At 38.2% G+C, this 16524-nt stretch overlaps 1 protein-coding gene across 2 annotated transcripts in view; it reads left to right on the top strand.

The window, feature by feature from the left end:
- The window catches only part of RNGTT (RNA guanylyltransferase and 5'-phosphatase), a 457144-nt gene extending 440879 nt beyond the window's left edge, over positions 1–16265 (top strand). For both annotated transcript variants that reach the window (XM_074948099.1, XM_074948098.1), the window contains 2 exons: positions 10081–10204; positions 13372–16265. In XM_074948099.1, the coding sequence (XP_074804200.1) occupies positions 10081–10204; positions 13372–13535 (288 nt within the window). In that variant the 3' untranslated portion in view covers positions 13536–16265. The remainder of the gene's footprint in view (positions 1–10080; positions 10205–13371) is intronic.
- The last annotated feature ends 259 nt before the right edge of the window (positions 16266–16524 follow it).

Genomic DNA, 16524 nt, shown 5'->3' with positions numbered 1-16524 from the left:
CTTCTTTGTGATGTGAAATTTTGCAATGTGCTGCTATGAGTGTTTAATGTCTTTGTAAAAGTCAAGTTTCTTGTGTTTAGCACCTCTTAAAAGTGCTCTGCCCATCACTCTTCGTTCTTTTCCTGTTATTAAGGTCTGATCTTGTGTCATGGGGTACACTCACCATGAAGGTGCAGCCTTCTGGCTGCTCTGGGATTACCTCCGCCTAGTCTGATATCCTTTTCCTGTCTCTCAGGCCTGGTGTGGGGTAGGACCCCATTACACACCCTCCCCTTCAACCCTGTAACCCTTAGGGGTATGATGCCTTCTTCCTGAAAGTTATCGGAGCTGGGCCCTCAGGTCATCTCTTTCCAGCGCCAGGTCCCCTACCATGAGAAGGAGTCTACCCTTCTCCTTCATGGTGTCCTGAAACTTTCCTCCTGGAATTCTGACTCTTGGAAAGCCATTTGCAAGGCTTGATCAGCAGCTACCAACCTTCCTTTTAGCTTTTGCCTTTGTTCCACAGACTCTCCCAGGGTCTGAGTTCCAACTGCATTCTGATTACCCTCCATATTTGTCCCCGAATCCTTTGTTTGTCTTTGGATGACTCTTTGTTCCCTCCAATTTCTCCTCACTCTCTATCTTCACAGCACCCTTGGCCTTCTCTACAACCTATGTGCCATGACCCTACCAGGAATAAAATATCCTGCCAGCATAGCTTTTACACACAGTTTTATGCCAGGTATAAGTACTGTCCTCCAAACATTCCAGTCAGTTTTGTCCACTTGCAGCAGGGCAGGCTGAGGATCAGGGTGATATGGGCTCTTTCTTTGAACTCTGAATAATCAGAGAACTCTTTTGATGCTACAGTGGAGGAACACCAAGGTAATGGCTCCACAGTGGAGGATCCTACCTTCTTTAATTTTTACAGAAGTTGTCCAGGACACCTGATTTTGAGGTGAAGCCAGTCCAGGAGTCTATAAGGACCATGATTGAGAGCTGCCTGGGCCAGAAACTCCAGTCTGTTAGGGTTACCTTTTTGTTACACCCTATTTAAACCAGCTGGTGAAGATGTGGCAGACCCTGTGATGCAACTACTTCCCAGTCTCAAAAGTGCTCAAGAAAAAATATGCCCTCAAAGATGCCTATGGCTAAGACCCCTACTGTCTTGTGAAAGTTTGGTGGCAGAGATGGCCAGGGCTAGAGGGAAGATGAGCCATACTTGGAATACTGTGGTCTAGATCCCTGAACTGTGGTGCTTGGATTATTCAAACAAAGGGTACACCAGTCTACATCCTCAAACCTTTCCATCATGAACTACCAGGCTTTCATGTCCAAAGTTAAGGTGCAGATATGAAAGAAGGCCTCTACCCTGACTGACTGATTTTTATCAAGAGACACACTAGGCGTTTTAGAAGCAAGTCTGTGAGAACATAGACCTAGCCCAGCATAAGGCTCTGGTGGCCTCTGATGCAGGTGAGGCTGTGGCAGGCATAGATTCCTGTGGGTCTGATTGGCTGCAGGTATGATTTCCACTAGGGGTCCTTGAAAAGCTCTTCCCTTGCACTACAGAGAAGTTTTTGGGGCAGTCTTATTTGCTGAGGAAAATAGAGACAAAGGCCACACTCTGTACATTTGGACCTGTGACTCATCTGATGGATCCCTCCTTCAAGTCAGAGAGGGAAAAGGCTCTAGTACACAAGCTGGTTGTAGTGTGAGTGACTAGCTTCAAAGGAGGTCAGTACCACCTTACATATAGTGTGCTCAACCTTAACAACACCAGAAACCAAATTATCTTAACCACTCTTTCAGCAAGCACCAGAAATAGAAGGGGTTTTGAAAGGTTCCAGATCATTTAGCTGGCTTTGCCATTAACAGTAGTTTACTGGGACCTCTTTGCTATTTTACAACCCTTGGTCTTTTGTCACCTTAGACACATTGGTCCTGAGCATTGTTTAGAAGGTACTATAAGATCTGGTTTACAGAAAACTCTTCAGATTGCTACAGGAAATGCACTTCCTCCTGGCAAAGAAACACCAAGCTTATGCTACCAACCAAAAGAAGGGGAAGGGATTTTATTCCAGTTATTTCCTGGTAGTCTGAAAGACAGGCGGTGTCTAGCCCATCCTAAATCTCAGAAAGCTGAATCAATATTTGAAGATGGGAAATAAAGGTAAACATTGAAGAAATAGACAATAGCATATACTTAGTGTTTCCAGTTCTTGTGATTTTTATTGCAAGTCTCACAATATTTGGTGTTTTTCTTCAAGCACCAGCACCTAGAGAAATATGATTAGGTGAGAATCTCTACTTTCATTAAAAAAAAGTTTCCAGCCCTCATGGTTATGAAGAAGAGCATGTTTTTAATCTTATGACTTAGAAATAAAGACAAAGAAAATAACCCTGAATTTATTGTTTTTAAAAATCTCATGATTTTGAGGGGCATGACTCAGGATTTTTCAATTCTTGGTGTTGGCCATGCTGTATATGGTAAAAAAAAGATTTTCAGAATGTATGTAAAATATTATTTTAACCTGTTAATGTTCCTTTAAAGGAGTCAGGTCATTCATTTTATTTCCCATAAACAGGAGAGAATGTGTAGTCATTATCAGTAAACAGCTTCACTATTGAATAAACATTTTAACTTTCCTTGCTTTACCCAACCTGACAGCTGTTTATTGTGTAATAGGCTACTTAAAACTACACACCATCAGTTCTCATAACTCTAGTAAAATAAAATAACAGCAGTGGTAACCAATTCAGCACATCTTTATTTTTGAGAAAATGGTCCTTTTAACATGCATTTTTAATATGGTTTCATTATATTATGAAACTTTGTTTGGTGAACAGAAAATATGTAATATTTTATTTAACTGATTCATTTTTTTATCAGCTGAAATGTTTATGATGCTTTTAGGTGCAGCAAAAGCTCATTCTATGAACAGGCTTGAGTATATTTTAAAAGCCTTATTTATATTCATGTATATTTTTGGTATTTCACTTGAAAAACTGTTCTTTAAAATGGTATTTACAATCTAAATTATATACTTTCAGAGAAAACACAGGCATTTTATATTTACCAGAGTGTATAACCTATGACATTAGAGCTGACTTTTGGGACCCGCAAAGTCTGGTACTACAAGTCCCCCTGCCTTATTTAAATTTACACCAGTTGCTAGGGTTGACTATTTAAATTTGATATCTCCTGGAGATTGTAGTTTATTCATTGTCTGGTACTCACCCTCTGCAGCAGCCCAGGTCTAGACTTTGGTGTCTTTGAAAATCATCACACGTCTCTTTGATTTTGGGGAGGACCCTCCATCAGTTTGTGGCTAAAGGGAGCAGTAAGCCCACTGCAAGCTTGAAATTGGCTTCCTGCAGCTAAGCTAATTTATGCTTAAGCAACCTTATGACCTCTGGCCACAAGGAGGGGTAATTCAATAGCATGAGGGGACAGGAGACTCAAGAGGACAAAGCACAGGATGTAGAGCAGGGTTTCTCAAACTGGGGGTCGGGACCCATCAGGGGGTCATGAGGTTATTACATGATGGGTCGTGAGATGTCAACCTCCACCCCAAACCCTGCTTGCCTCCAGCATTTATAATGGTGTTAAATATATTAAAAAGTATGTTTAATTTATTGGGGGGGGGGTCGCACTCAGAGGCTTGCTGTGTGAAAGAGGTCATCAGTAAAAAAAAGTTTGTGACCCACTGATGTAGAGCAAGGGACTCCCAGGTTTCAATCCTGACTCTGCCACTGACTCTCATTGTGTCTTTTGTCAAGTTGCTTAAACTTTCCATATGAGTTTCCTTATCTGTAAATCATCAATGATAATACTTTCTCATCTAGCTCTCACTATCTGAATGATATAGTTCACCAAAATGGGGTGGTACAACCATATCAAGTTTGGTAGTGGTGGAGAAACCAGGATTTGAGGCTGCATTAGTTCTGCCCTGCCTCCCTGAAGAGATCACCAACTGTAAAGGCAAAAGTTGGTCTGCATATTTCCCGCCTCATCCCCTGTGCTGTCATTGATGCCTGAACATAGCCAAAATCTTCCAGTGGCTGAGGTGTTCACATCTCTCAGATTCTTTGGACAATTTTCCCTTGAAAACTTCGTTAAATGTCTCAAGAATGGCCTGACCACAGCACTAGCTGCCGGGCTCCATTTCTCCTGAAGCAAGAGTCTGGGGATGACCTGAAGGTTTCTCACACTCTCCATCAGAGAGTTATTCAGTTAATTTTGGACATGCGCTAAAGAGCTATCTTTCTTACTTTGTTCATAGTAGTATAATGCGGATGGATAAGAATCACTTACATTTGCAGTGAGGAGGGGATTGTTTCACAGGCCAGAAGTGCTAAGACCAGCTCTATATGGCAAAATATGCCAGCTTTTCTGCAATCCAGCTAATGGATTGTGAGTGAATATTATTAATGTGTCTATTTGTTCATTTACATAGGAAAAGAATAATGCTCATATCGTGTGGTGCAATGCCTCTTGGAAAACTTGGAAAGCCATTGTATTTATTAACTGTTCTGTCTGTGTATTCTGTTTTCTTTTTCTTATTCCATATTACTAAGAAATTACATGTTAAAAAACCCCTTTATTTCTTAAGAATTCAGCTGCTGCTCCTGCTTATTCCTCTGTGGAAATCATAATCTTCTTTCTCTAACATCACAATCATTTCTACTGGGATATCACAAATAAGATGATGACTTCAGGCAAGGAATAAGCAACAGAAGCTGCTGAACTTATAAACAACCGTTTTTTAGTCCTGCAGATGTTTTTGGTAATAAAGAATGAGGGTAAAAGTACAAAGACAAAATGACATGAACAAAAACATATTTCTAAATAGAATTTTTAAAATGTTTTCTTGGCAGCCTCAGTGTCTCCTTCAAGTAGATTGTTTTCCTAAAAAATGATTTGTCATAATTGCATTGAACACAGAACTCAATGAAGTATGTAACCTCATGTGTTTCTTGTTGTGATATAAAATTTTCTCTACATTTTTTTACAAATAAACTAAAAATTGGGAAACTGGAAAAAATAGATGATGATTTTAAAAAATTCATAACTTTTCCATTTTAACCAAAGGTCTGAATATTTGCTTAACTGCTTTAAAATATAAAATAAACAATGGTTTTTCAATAACTAAATTACATATAATAGCAACTTTGCCATGATCCCATCATCTCACAAACTAAGCAGGGCTGGATTACTATTTGGATGAGAACATGCAACAGTTGTAGGAATGATGTGGTGATTCACTATGGTGAAATTATCCCTGACTCATTACCGAATCTGTGCTCTAGCATGGTACCAAGAGGCACTGCATGGCTGCAGGTGCTCTTTTGAATGAGACGTAAAACAGAAATTTTGACCATTTGTGGTCATAACAGATACTGTGGCAGTGTTCAAAGCAGTAGAAGTAATTACTGTCTGGTTACCTAAATGTTTTCCCTTCTGTATTTTCAGTTGGATACATTATTTTTCACATGTCCTAAATTGCTGTATAATGTTGCTGTATGTACTTTACCTCAGAGATGGCTGCATTGCAGTGGTAGGTGGAAGTATGTGTAGTTGATATTTCAGTTTCTTTCCTACTTCAGGTTCCTTTTGCACGAAAGGCGATACATAAATGCTAGATGCTATTGTTTTTGTAAAGAGAACAGCACTTCTTTATTAAAGGACTACATTAGATAGCGCAGTTAGTGGGGAAGCTTTTCAACATAATGAAAGGAAAAAGTTATGCTTTTTTATTCTATATGAGCTAATAGGATTACCTTAAATTTGCTGAACTTTAAAGGAATCTATTTATCCCATGACACTGATTCATGTGGTATTGTGGGATCCAAATTTCCATTAGCTGTCTGAAAATATTCTAGGGAACTAGTGATTAAGGGAGGCTCCATGGAGTCCTTAGTTTGATGGAAACTTCCAAATTTGAGGCCACTGAGTACTGGGTTCCAAACAGGTCCAGTTCAAACAAATTTGGAGTCCCCTGCAAAGCTATTCAATTGGGCACCTATATGCCAGGACTAAGATTCAGTGTGTGATCACCTGTCCTCCATACCCATACCTATTCCCACCCCCTATATAGTGCCAGGTGAGTTCACTGTGCATTGGAATATAGACTACGAAATATGTACAAATTGAGGTTTGTGATTGTGGGGACAGTTACAAGAATAGTGGATGGTGGTTTTCTGTTCACTGGGGAGGGAGACCATGTAGTCTGTCCCAGTCTGGGCTGGGATGAAGGGAGAAACATACTGATTATCCCCCCCAAAGGGCTTTGTTGGCATGAAGTTGCTCTTTCTCTCCAGCACATTGCACTAGAATGGGTGTGGTGGCCCCATAATCTGGCAGACCCGTATGGCTGCAACAGGTTTGGAAGCATTGTCAGAATTGGCTCTGGTTCCACAGATCTGTCATCACTGGGGTAAGAGCACCAGCAGCTCATATAGTGAATCTCACTGCTGAGCAAATTGTTCAGCACTCAACCCCAATCCTATCATAGTTGAGACATCTTCCCCCTTGTCCCATCCAGCACAAGCTGGAACAAACAACTGCCAAAACTCGCTTTCAAGAAGTGGAATGATGAGTTTCTCAGATTTCCTCTACAATATGTAGAGGTGGGAGTGGGGGAAGGATGGAGGAACACAAAGCCAAGAAGGGAGAATAGAGAGAGACCCCTGTGGGGCAGGATGTGCAATATGTCACCTGTTTCCCACTAGGAGGGAAGTTTAATCTCTCACTCCCAACTGCTAGGAAAAAGCTTGGTGAGGGAGAAGGGATTTTGGTGAGGGATGAGTTACATTTTGGTGCCTCCCAGACCACATTTAGTCTTAATCACCACTTCAGGAAATGGGTGCGAGTGATACATGAAGTGATTGTGGCAGATTGACAATATCCAAAACAGTCTTTGGTGGTATTTTATATTAAAATTGCAATTGTGTATGTGGTATTGTGGCATTTTATGTACCTTCTCTAGTAGGGAGTGAGGAGGCTAATGAACTTCTCTGTTATGTGCCTTTGAAGCCTTCCCCCTGGAGATATCCACACACACACTAGTTCAGACTGGAATTCCCAGGGGCAGAGAGGCAAAGAAAGGGTTTTGGGATGAAAAGACTGGATTTAAATGGACTCAAGGCTTCTTCCTGATCCAGCAAATGCCCAGGACCCCAGTCCATGGAGAGCCCCAATCCTTAAGGTAGAGTTGGGAGGACTGGGCTTGCCAGAATCCATGTTAGCGTGAACTCTGGTAAGCTTCTTAGCATGCAAGAAGGTTCTTTTGCTGTTTTTAATATGGTTTCTCCGTAATGCTTGTACCTGAAGAATAAAGTAGGTTAGAGAGAACTTTGAGGTACCTTATATCTGCAGAAATCACCCTGTTATCAGTCTCTGAAGGAAAAGCAAGCAGATCTGTTTAGGCAGCCTGTCTTTGGTGGGAAATACACAGTGAAGACAGGGAACTGCAGCCTGTACTTACCTTGGTTAAAAGAGGGTGAGAAGTGGGTCTCCTCACCCAAGAGAGGCAACAGCTGGGGAACTGGAAGCTGAGAGCTGGATGACTGAGGGGAAACACAGGTGCAGTTGCCCTGAACTGTGACATATTTGCAACAAAGCTTGTTTACAGTGATTACTAAGGAATTGTTCTGTGACTTTTTCAATCCTCTCCAAACACATACATATTGAGAAGCCTAGAATGATTGTGGTACACTGGTATTTTCAGCATTGTTAATGCTGAACATGTATATTGTGCTCAGAGTACTTTCTGTACTCTTGATAAAATGTTCAACAGCTTCTAAAAGAAAATGTGCCTACACATCAAGACAGGTGCTTTTACAAGACCAAGGTCATTTAATCGTGGACTGGTAACTGCAATGTTCCTTACTTGCTAAGATCATTGCTATAACTTGCGAAGACTATGATCAGCAGTTTTCTAAAAGCATTTAGCTCAGTGCATTGGCAGGTGTTTGCATTTTCTGGAAAGATCTATCTTCCAGATTGCTAATGAGTGGCCAAGCAAGCATACAGAGAGTTAATAATACTGCTTAATTGCCACCGTCACATAGAGCAACCACATAATTTATTGCTATTCTGAGCCTCTGAACACTAGAATAATGATAAACTATATGACAAAGGCTTACTGAGATTGCTAGTTAGTGAAAGTCACTGGCTAGAGTTGAATATCTCTCTGCCTCTAGCAGGTGATTCTTGTTCCTGCTTCATCAGAAAAAAGGAGCATATAAATAATTTTTTCCTTGGCAGCTATTGTTATAATATACTTTCCAAATCATTACGCAGCCAAAAGTTTCTTCCTGTGTTTAAACATCCACAGTGGATTAGAAAAGGATGTTGTGTTTTCCTGAACACACCTAATGAAATATAAATGTTAAGTGAGTCTGTGTTACTTGAACATCTGGTTGGAATATCGCTTTTAATACATGTATAGTGAACTAAGATACCGTATAAGGAAATGTGCTAAAAATGGAAAGACAGGCAAATTAGGGGATCAGTTAATCTTGCAAACAGGATAGGAGATGTCTCCCCTAATCCACGTGACCACCAACGGTCACAAAGCTCATTATAGCAGTTAAATGGTTTTTAAAAGTATCTGTAGTCAGCAGAAGGATTACTTCTTTTTAAAAAAGAAATAAATGAGTTTGAGATATGGAGTGCTAGAGCTGACTTTTTTATGGTAAAGTTTCATGACTTGACTGGCCTAAATTAAGCAGTTTAGCTAAATTGTCTCATAGTGTCACTTTTACTTGACATGTAAAATCCCAGAGCCTCCTTTCCTGAAATTAATAGCATAGTCAGAATAAATGCTGAACAAATGTTGGTGGTTGCATTTTTAGAATTTGAAGGTTAGACTTGTCCTATTTTGCAAATGGGGTAATCCAGATTTGGGACTCAGATTGGCAGATTAATTGCCTTTATCTAGAAATTAGTCCAAAATATGTTTGAGAGTTTTCACTGCACACCTACTAATTGTTCCAAGGACTTTCCTGGCCTTCTTCAAAGTCTGTATCCCTGAACAGCAGTAAATTCCTGTGTCAGTGATGGTAAGTGGATAGACAGTAGAAATGCAAATTTCTGCTAATGAAATAACCAATCCTCTTTACTGTAAGGAAAAGTAATTACTGTACCCATAAAAGACTGCATCACAGTTGTGATATTACCTTGACTAGCATTTGATTTGAAAACTATAACAGAGCTAAACACAAAACTAACAGTTAAATACAGATTTCTACGTACAAAGAGGTTTCTTGGTACAAACTGCAGTATATTGGAAAATAGTTGCTAAAGCATTAGATAAAGTTCTCAAGTTGCCATGGTTACTTGGGCATTTTGCATTTTATCATAGGTTAAGATGCATAGGATGAAGTATCCAAAATAAACAGGAAGAATAGTACACATGAACTAAAAATCTCCAAATCATTCAGCATCATCTAATAGAAAGACAAATAGCTCACGGTATCAGCTGCTTGCTGACAAATCTATGAATGAATGGAGAAAAGAGGCCTGAAGGATATTTAGAACATGTGTGATTTAAAAACCCATGTAATTTTTGGAGTTAGAATTTACTTTATTTTTAAAAGAAAATAATCTCTAAAAATGTAAAGAGTGGAATATTTTTTATAAGCTAATTCTGGTATTGAAACCTAATGTTTGGCTTTGAGACCTTTAACAATGAAGGTTGATGGAAACACAGATAATGCATTTCATACACTTAGGCTGGCAGTAGCATTTATACAGGAAGCTGTTCATCCCCATGGAAACCTATTTGCATTTGGGACATTTGTACTGGTTGATTTTTTTTTCCCTAGAGTAGCTGATGTTTTAGCATAATATAATTGCCATATATTGACAACAGATTTCAAAAGTATTTTTAAAATGTCAAGTAGCTGAGCATGTGTACATTGGAGATGTTAAGATATTCAGCTAAATGTAACTTTAGGTGTAGGATGAAGAACTGTTCCTGATTAATTTTAGGGCAATGTTTGGCCTTCCATTATCTATCACAACCTGAAGGAACAATGCCTTTAAACTGATTTAATAAAATACATTTATCTTTAAACTTTTTTTTAAAACAGGTGACAAGAGAACTGAAACAGTACGACAATAAGATTATAGAGTGCAAATTTGAGAACAACAGCTGGGTCTTCATGAGGCAGAGAATAGACAAAAGCTTTCCAAATGCTTACAACACTGCCCTAGGTGAGTAGAATAACTTACTTTTGCACACACATTTCCTTTTTACCATTTCAGTAAACTTGGTTAAATGGACTCTGGCAGAAAATTTAGTCCCAGAATTTCATCTGCCTTAACATTGTTCTAATTTAATGAGGGAAAATGGTCTGTATTCTCAATATCTAGTTTAGGAGGCTGTGTTTTTCCAGTATAACCTGGTCTTGCAAAGACTTAAATATGTGCCTTAACTTTATACACCACGAGTAATCCCAGTGGCTTTAATGGGACTTACTCACTGGGTGAAATCAAATAGGCTACACTCCCATTTGTTATGTGCCGGCTGGCTCAGGTTAAGGGAATGTTTAATTGCAGTGTAGATGTTTGAGCTCGGTCTAGAGCCCGGGCTCTGGGATCTCGCAAGGTGAGAGAGTCCCAGAGCTCAACCTCCAGCCCGTGCCCAGACATCTACACTGCAGGTAAACAGCCCCTTAGCCCAAGCCCCATGAGCCTAAGTCAGCTGACACGGGACAGCCATGGGTTTTTAATTGCAGTGTAGACATACCAGTTACTTCACTGAAGCCATGATTTCCCCTGTCGTGTGTGAAGTAAATGTGTGTGAGTTCTTTGCAGAATTGGGACCTTATTTAGTCAAGTATATTCTAACGGTATGCATTTATGTGAGACCCCCCAAAATATAGTTGTCTTAGCTCTACAACACAGTTAACTAACAAACACTATTCCCATGCTATGTTGACTTGTGCTGATGCACAAAGAAAGATACTTTGGCACATCAACATGCTACATAAGTTGAATTTGTTAACAAAAAAAGCCATGATAATTTCAGCTCTATTCAAGATCATTGTTTGCCAGATGGAAGACAAAATTAGTAGGAGAAAATGTAATATCAAGCTCCTAAAATAGTATTACAAACAATAGAGAGTAAAGCAAATGAACGCTATGAAAAAAAGTTGTCCTTATAGGGTTGTGACACCTTCAGAGTCTCCTATAGACAATAAAAAAAAGAATCCTCTGAAAATGCAAAAGAGCAATTTTCTTTCAGGTGGAATGAATGAGTTTAAATAAAGATATGTTGGAATAATATGAGTAACAATAGTCATACTGAACTGGCATTTTTGGTGGTATCATAAACTTAAACATGGTATTCAGAACTACTAAGCTTGCCAGGAGGCATATGTATAGTGCTACTTTTTCTTTAAAATTATTTCACCCATGTGAATTTCTGATAATCTAGTGAAATTAAATTGTTTGGATGAGCAAATTGAAATTAGCCATTTGATCAAGTGACAGTAGGACTGCTGGTGCCTTTTGGGAGACACCTTAGAATTCAAGCAGCTCCACCACTGTAGCAGCTTTGTGCATCTCCTGCAGCCCTTGCATCACCAAGAGGGAAAGAGGGATGGGCCACTAAAGAAGAGATACCACTGTACCACCTCCTAAAGTTTTTCCCCATCAGCACCAGCATTTCCTCCCAGTTGCTTCCGCAACCTCTTTTCCTTTGGCCTGCTCCCGCCCCCTCCCCTACTTCCAAGCAACAGCAACTTTTCCTCTTCCTTCCTCCACTCCCAGCATGCACAGCTTTCCTCTTCTTCAGCTCTGCTAGAGCTGTCTGACATTTTTTTCTGACGAGTTTTCTCACCAAATATACACAGAGAGAGAGGTTTTTGTAAAAAAAAAAAAAAAGAAGAAAGAAAGAAAGAAAAGGGAAGAAAAAAAAGAAACTGCTCATGGGAAATCATTTTTTACAATGAAATAAAAAAATCTATGAGGAAAAATTGCATTTTTGGTTCAGTTGTTGAAAAAAGTTGGTTTTGGAGTTTTGATAGATTCCCTCCCCTCCTCCTTTCTTAACTTTTCCCCATTGGAAAAGGTCTATGGTGAGGAGGAGAGACCCAGCTTTTTCCACATTTGAAAAAAGCTGGAAAGAAATAGTAAAGCTAAAATAAAGTGAGAGTGTGCTACATCTTTCCCTTTTTGAACTTTTTTCTTTTTAGACTTTTCCAGTTGAAAAAAGATTTTTAAAAAATTGTGATTTTTTTTTTTATCCCATTAGTCCTGGTTAGCCTTTAAAAATGGTCACACAAATTTACCAGCACAGGTTTGCTGGGGCGTTAACTTTTTTATTTTTGTAATTTTTTGTTTGTTTTTGGCAAGGCTAGCTACTTTTCATTATAATACTGTGTTTAAATGGACTAATACTGATGCATACAGAAGAACTTTTTAAAAAGCACCTTTACACCAAAAATGTTCTTAATTATAAAAACCATTAATATTAGGGAGGGTTTTATTCATGTTACATTCATATTGTGCATGCTTCCAGAATTACAGTGGTATGAAAAGAATATCTTCAGTGGCCCATGAAACCATATTTTTAATTGCTAGTCATGAAGATGATTTTACTTTATATCAGTTTTGGGAGAGAAGTTTACTCATTTTCTTTAATAGATCTCAGGGCTCAAAAGAGTAACAATTGTTCTTCCTCACAAAACTGCCTCTGTAGTATAGCTGATCTTCCTCATACTATCTCTCAAAATCTTTTATAGCCTTATCTTATATTTTTGTCCCAGCTAGTCATGGAATTCCACCTTAAATCAGTATATCTTGCTTCTAGTCTTTTTTCCTAAGTCCCATATTTCATCAGATGAGATCAGGTTGCACAGGCAAATGATAAAAAGATATTTAGTTCAGAATCAAGCCTTTTCATAAATTGTTTGATATTTGGTGAAAAATCCAAAGACTTAGCTATTTCAGTTCCAAGTTTGTCAAAATGGATAAAATCATGTATTTCCTACCTGTTATGACTTAGGTAGAGCTTCAGAGCCAGAAGACATATTGCACAAGAGCTTTGTTGCTACTACTTGCCTAAGTAATGTGCTAATTTCTCACATGTATATTGGATTTAATTTTACTTTTTGACAAAGAATTATTCTCTTGACTAGAAGGCTAGACTAGATGCCTGTTGGGACAGCAGTTCTTTACTCTCTGTATTCCTCAGCTGTGTGTGAGCAAAGTAGAGTAATTTCATCCCTAACACAAAAGTTCTATAAAATATATGTTTAAAGCTGAACATTTGTGCCAAATACTATCATTTATTTTGCAAATACAGGATCAAATTGCTCAAGTGTTGCATGCAGCCCATCAGTTAAATAACATCAAAATGTGTTCTTTGTTCCCAGCTGTGTGTAACAGCATCCAAAATCCAGTCACAAAGGAAATGTTGTTTGAGTTCATTGATAGGTGTACAGCAGCTTCTCAAGGACAGATGCAAAAACATCACCTGGATCCTGACGCTGAACTCATGCCCCCACCTCCTCCCAAAAGACCACGCACCATAACCTAAGGCCACAGTCCGAATGAATAGCATGTTGTTTACAAATCTGCAGAAGGTGAAATGAAAATGTGTGTGGATTAAAAAACATTTGCAAAAAAGTCATTCTATGCATCCTGTAAATATCTAGATGCATTTTTTTCAAATGCCACATCATGAACCGACATTCTTTTTGTAACTGGCAAATTCAACCTTACTTTGTGGGATTTGAAGATTGAAATATCCAAAGGTTTAGACAAGAACAGTATCGAATCAGTGGAAAGCTGCCTTGTTCATACATGGATATCTTTCACCTTTAATTTATAATGTTAGCAATCTGGAACTGTGAGAAAACATTGAAACACTGTACTTTTTAGAATCTGTGTTTCAAATATAGTGGTGTTTCTTTTTCTTATTATTTAATTAGTTCAGATTTGTCACCCTTGGTATAATTTATCTTAGTGTTCCTACATTTCTGAAACTCATGTTCAAGAACAAGCAGCAATGTTGTTTGTGCACTGTATTGGTTTAAAAAAACCTTATTAGGTTTACTAATTTTAAAATTAGCTGGGTTTTTTGTTAAAATATTAAAGAACTGAATCTTTATTGTTGTAAATAGCATCCTTTCTAAAGGAAATGTGCTGGGTGGTCGTGTGGGTTTTGGTTTTGTTTTCATTTCATTTCATTTCATTATTTGAAGTCACACACCTAATTTTAGGGTCAATTTTAGCTCTGCATTTTAAGTTTATCTGTAGATAAGGAACACACATGAAATCCTTAGTATTAAGGTCTCTGTTTTGAGACAGTTTCTAATACAGGGTTTAGTTCTCCACAGTGAAGCCATTATAAATAATATGTAAAGGTACACATCACTGTGATATGCAAGAGTAATACCCAGTACTAATGATGTTGTCTTAGACCCAGGTGCAAAATGGCAAAAGAAATGCCAGACAACATCTTTGATGAGGAGGTAATGCCAATGGAATAGAGCCCTGTCACAGGAAAAGGGCCTCCTGTTTTTAGATAAAAGCAGGGCAAAGGCAAGATATTTATTGGTGGAAATTAACATGCTGAATACCAAGACGTTAATTTTCAAAGCAGCAATCAGTTGTCCTGTGACAGTATTCTAATCCGCTGACTTTATTTCTGTTATACCCAATGATGAAACAAATATCCTAATGGCTCTTGCTGCAGTACAACTGGAAGTTGTTCACTCAATTAAGATGGAAAAGCTGCATTCTAATAGACATATGGAGGCATTGCTCTGCGTTTGAACTAACTAGAAACAAAAGTAGTTATAAAAATGCCGTTTTAAAGTTTTCTACACAGTTAATAAGCTGGTGTTTGGCTATACCGTTATTGATAAATAAGTATAAGTATAAATATGGGTGATCCATTCATTCAACAGTCTGGTTAACTAACATAATTTCATTTGATATAATAAATGATCCAAAATCATTTATATTTAAATGAGTTTTAATGTTTGTAAATAAAGTTAACTCATGCAGTATTTTTTTCTATATGGAAACTTTAGGGCTATGCTTTGTGGGGGGCTCCTCCAATTGTTTCAATGTGGATAAATATACACTGTATCATTCACATGGTAATCCTAATGTGTCTGTCCTGGGATATTACATAGATGTGTTAGGGCACTGAAGAGGTTTAAAAAGTTGCTTTTTTTGCTGCAGTAAAACTTGAGGAAAAAATGTGTTCATCAAAGCTCATGTTTCAACCATACATACTTTCCAGTTATTATCTTTATAACAGATATATCACCTATGCAAGGTTGAAAAATTTTCTTCCCAAAACAACCTTATAAATTTCATGTGAAAACCTATGCAACCTCAATTCATCCTTCATGGAAACACACAGTACATTTCTTTTCCACATAGTCTTTGTTGTATTTTTCCCCAGACTTACAGCCGTACCGTTGAGTTAAGTCATGACATATATTTTATCAACAATCTCTAGTGCTGTTTAAATGTCTATGGTAATTGCAACCTTTAACTGAGAATGAGATGTGTGAAAAGAGCATTTTGTTTTAAATATTTATCCAAATTATTTCCTCTCTTCCCCTTCCCACCCTCCATCTCTTTATTTCAACAGAATTTTAAAGTTTATCATTTGTCATTTTCTTTAGTGCATTGTAGCCTGCCCTCGACGTGCATTCCACCCAGTTCATGAATGCACTGTTCCCCTTTGCATATTTTGACACTACTGTTTTTTCCACTCAGTTTTTAAAATTGGAAAATATTGAAGGAATTGTAAAGACATTCAGAGATGTTCTGATGGTTTGGGAGATCTCTGCTCAGATTTGACTTGAAGTTCTTCCTGCACTGCAGCTCTGTAGCCTTTGAAAGAGGCTGATCATCTTAGGTTTTCTGGACAAAGTTTTTTTTTTTAAAAAAAGGTACTGGGAAGAGTAGAGTGAAGAAGCAGATGAAAACAATGGAATTCCACTTGGACCAGCTGTTTGTTTGTTTGTTTGTTTTTTGTTTGTAGTATGAGACCCTGCTCTCTGCTACTGGATATTCTGAGATAGGAGTCAAGGGGGAAAGGAAGAGCCTGTGCCAAAAAACCTGAGAAAAACTCAACTGTCTGCTCTTAGGATATAGAGTATGAACCCATCCTCTAAGTTGTTATTTGTTAAATAGTACATGTACAGTTAACGTTTTGTTTTCAGTGGAGTTCTCTGAAAATGTCAGTACGTTCCTCTGCAAACTCTGTATGAAGTATTTTAATAAAGTCAATGGTTTAAAAGAATGGATGTTAATTTACTTGTGCTAGTGGTCTAATTGTTTATGCTTATGATATCCATCCATCCCACTGCCAGCAACTGGGTACTCAACCAATACTCAAGATTCAAACAAAAGAATTTTACATGATTTTCAGAGGTCAGAGGTTGAACTCTGTGGGCTAGAAAGCCTATGCATAAGCATTCCCAGAGAGCCAATATGTGATATAGCTCTTGGCTATGATAAATATTTTTTTAAAGCAGAGTTTTCCATTCTTACTGCCTGAG

Source organism: Natator depressus, chromosome 3 (genome assembly GCF_965152275.1).
Source record: "Natator depressus isolate rNatDep1 chromosome 3, rNatDep2.hap1, whole genome shotgun sequence".
NCBI classification, from domain to species: Eukaryota; Metazoa; Chordata; order Testudines; family Cheloniidae; genus Natator; species Natator depressus.
Note: the sequence above shows the minus strand (reverse complement) of the source record. Positions and strands in the feature narration are given on the sequence as shown.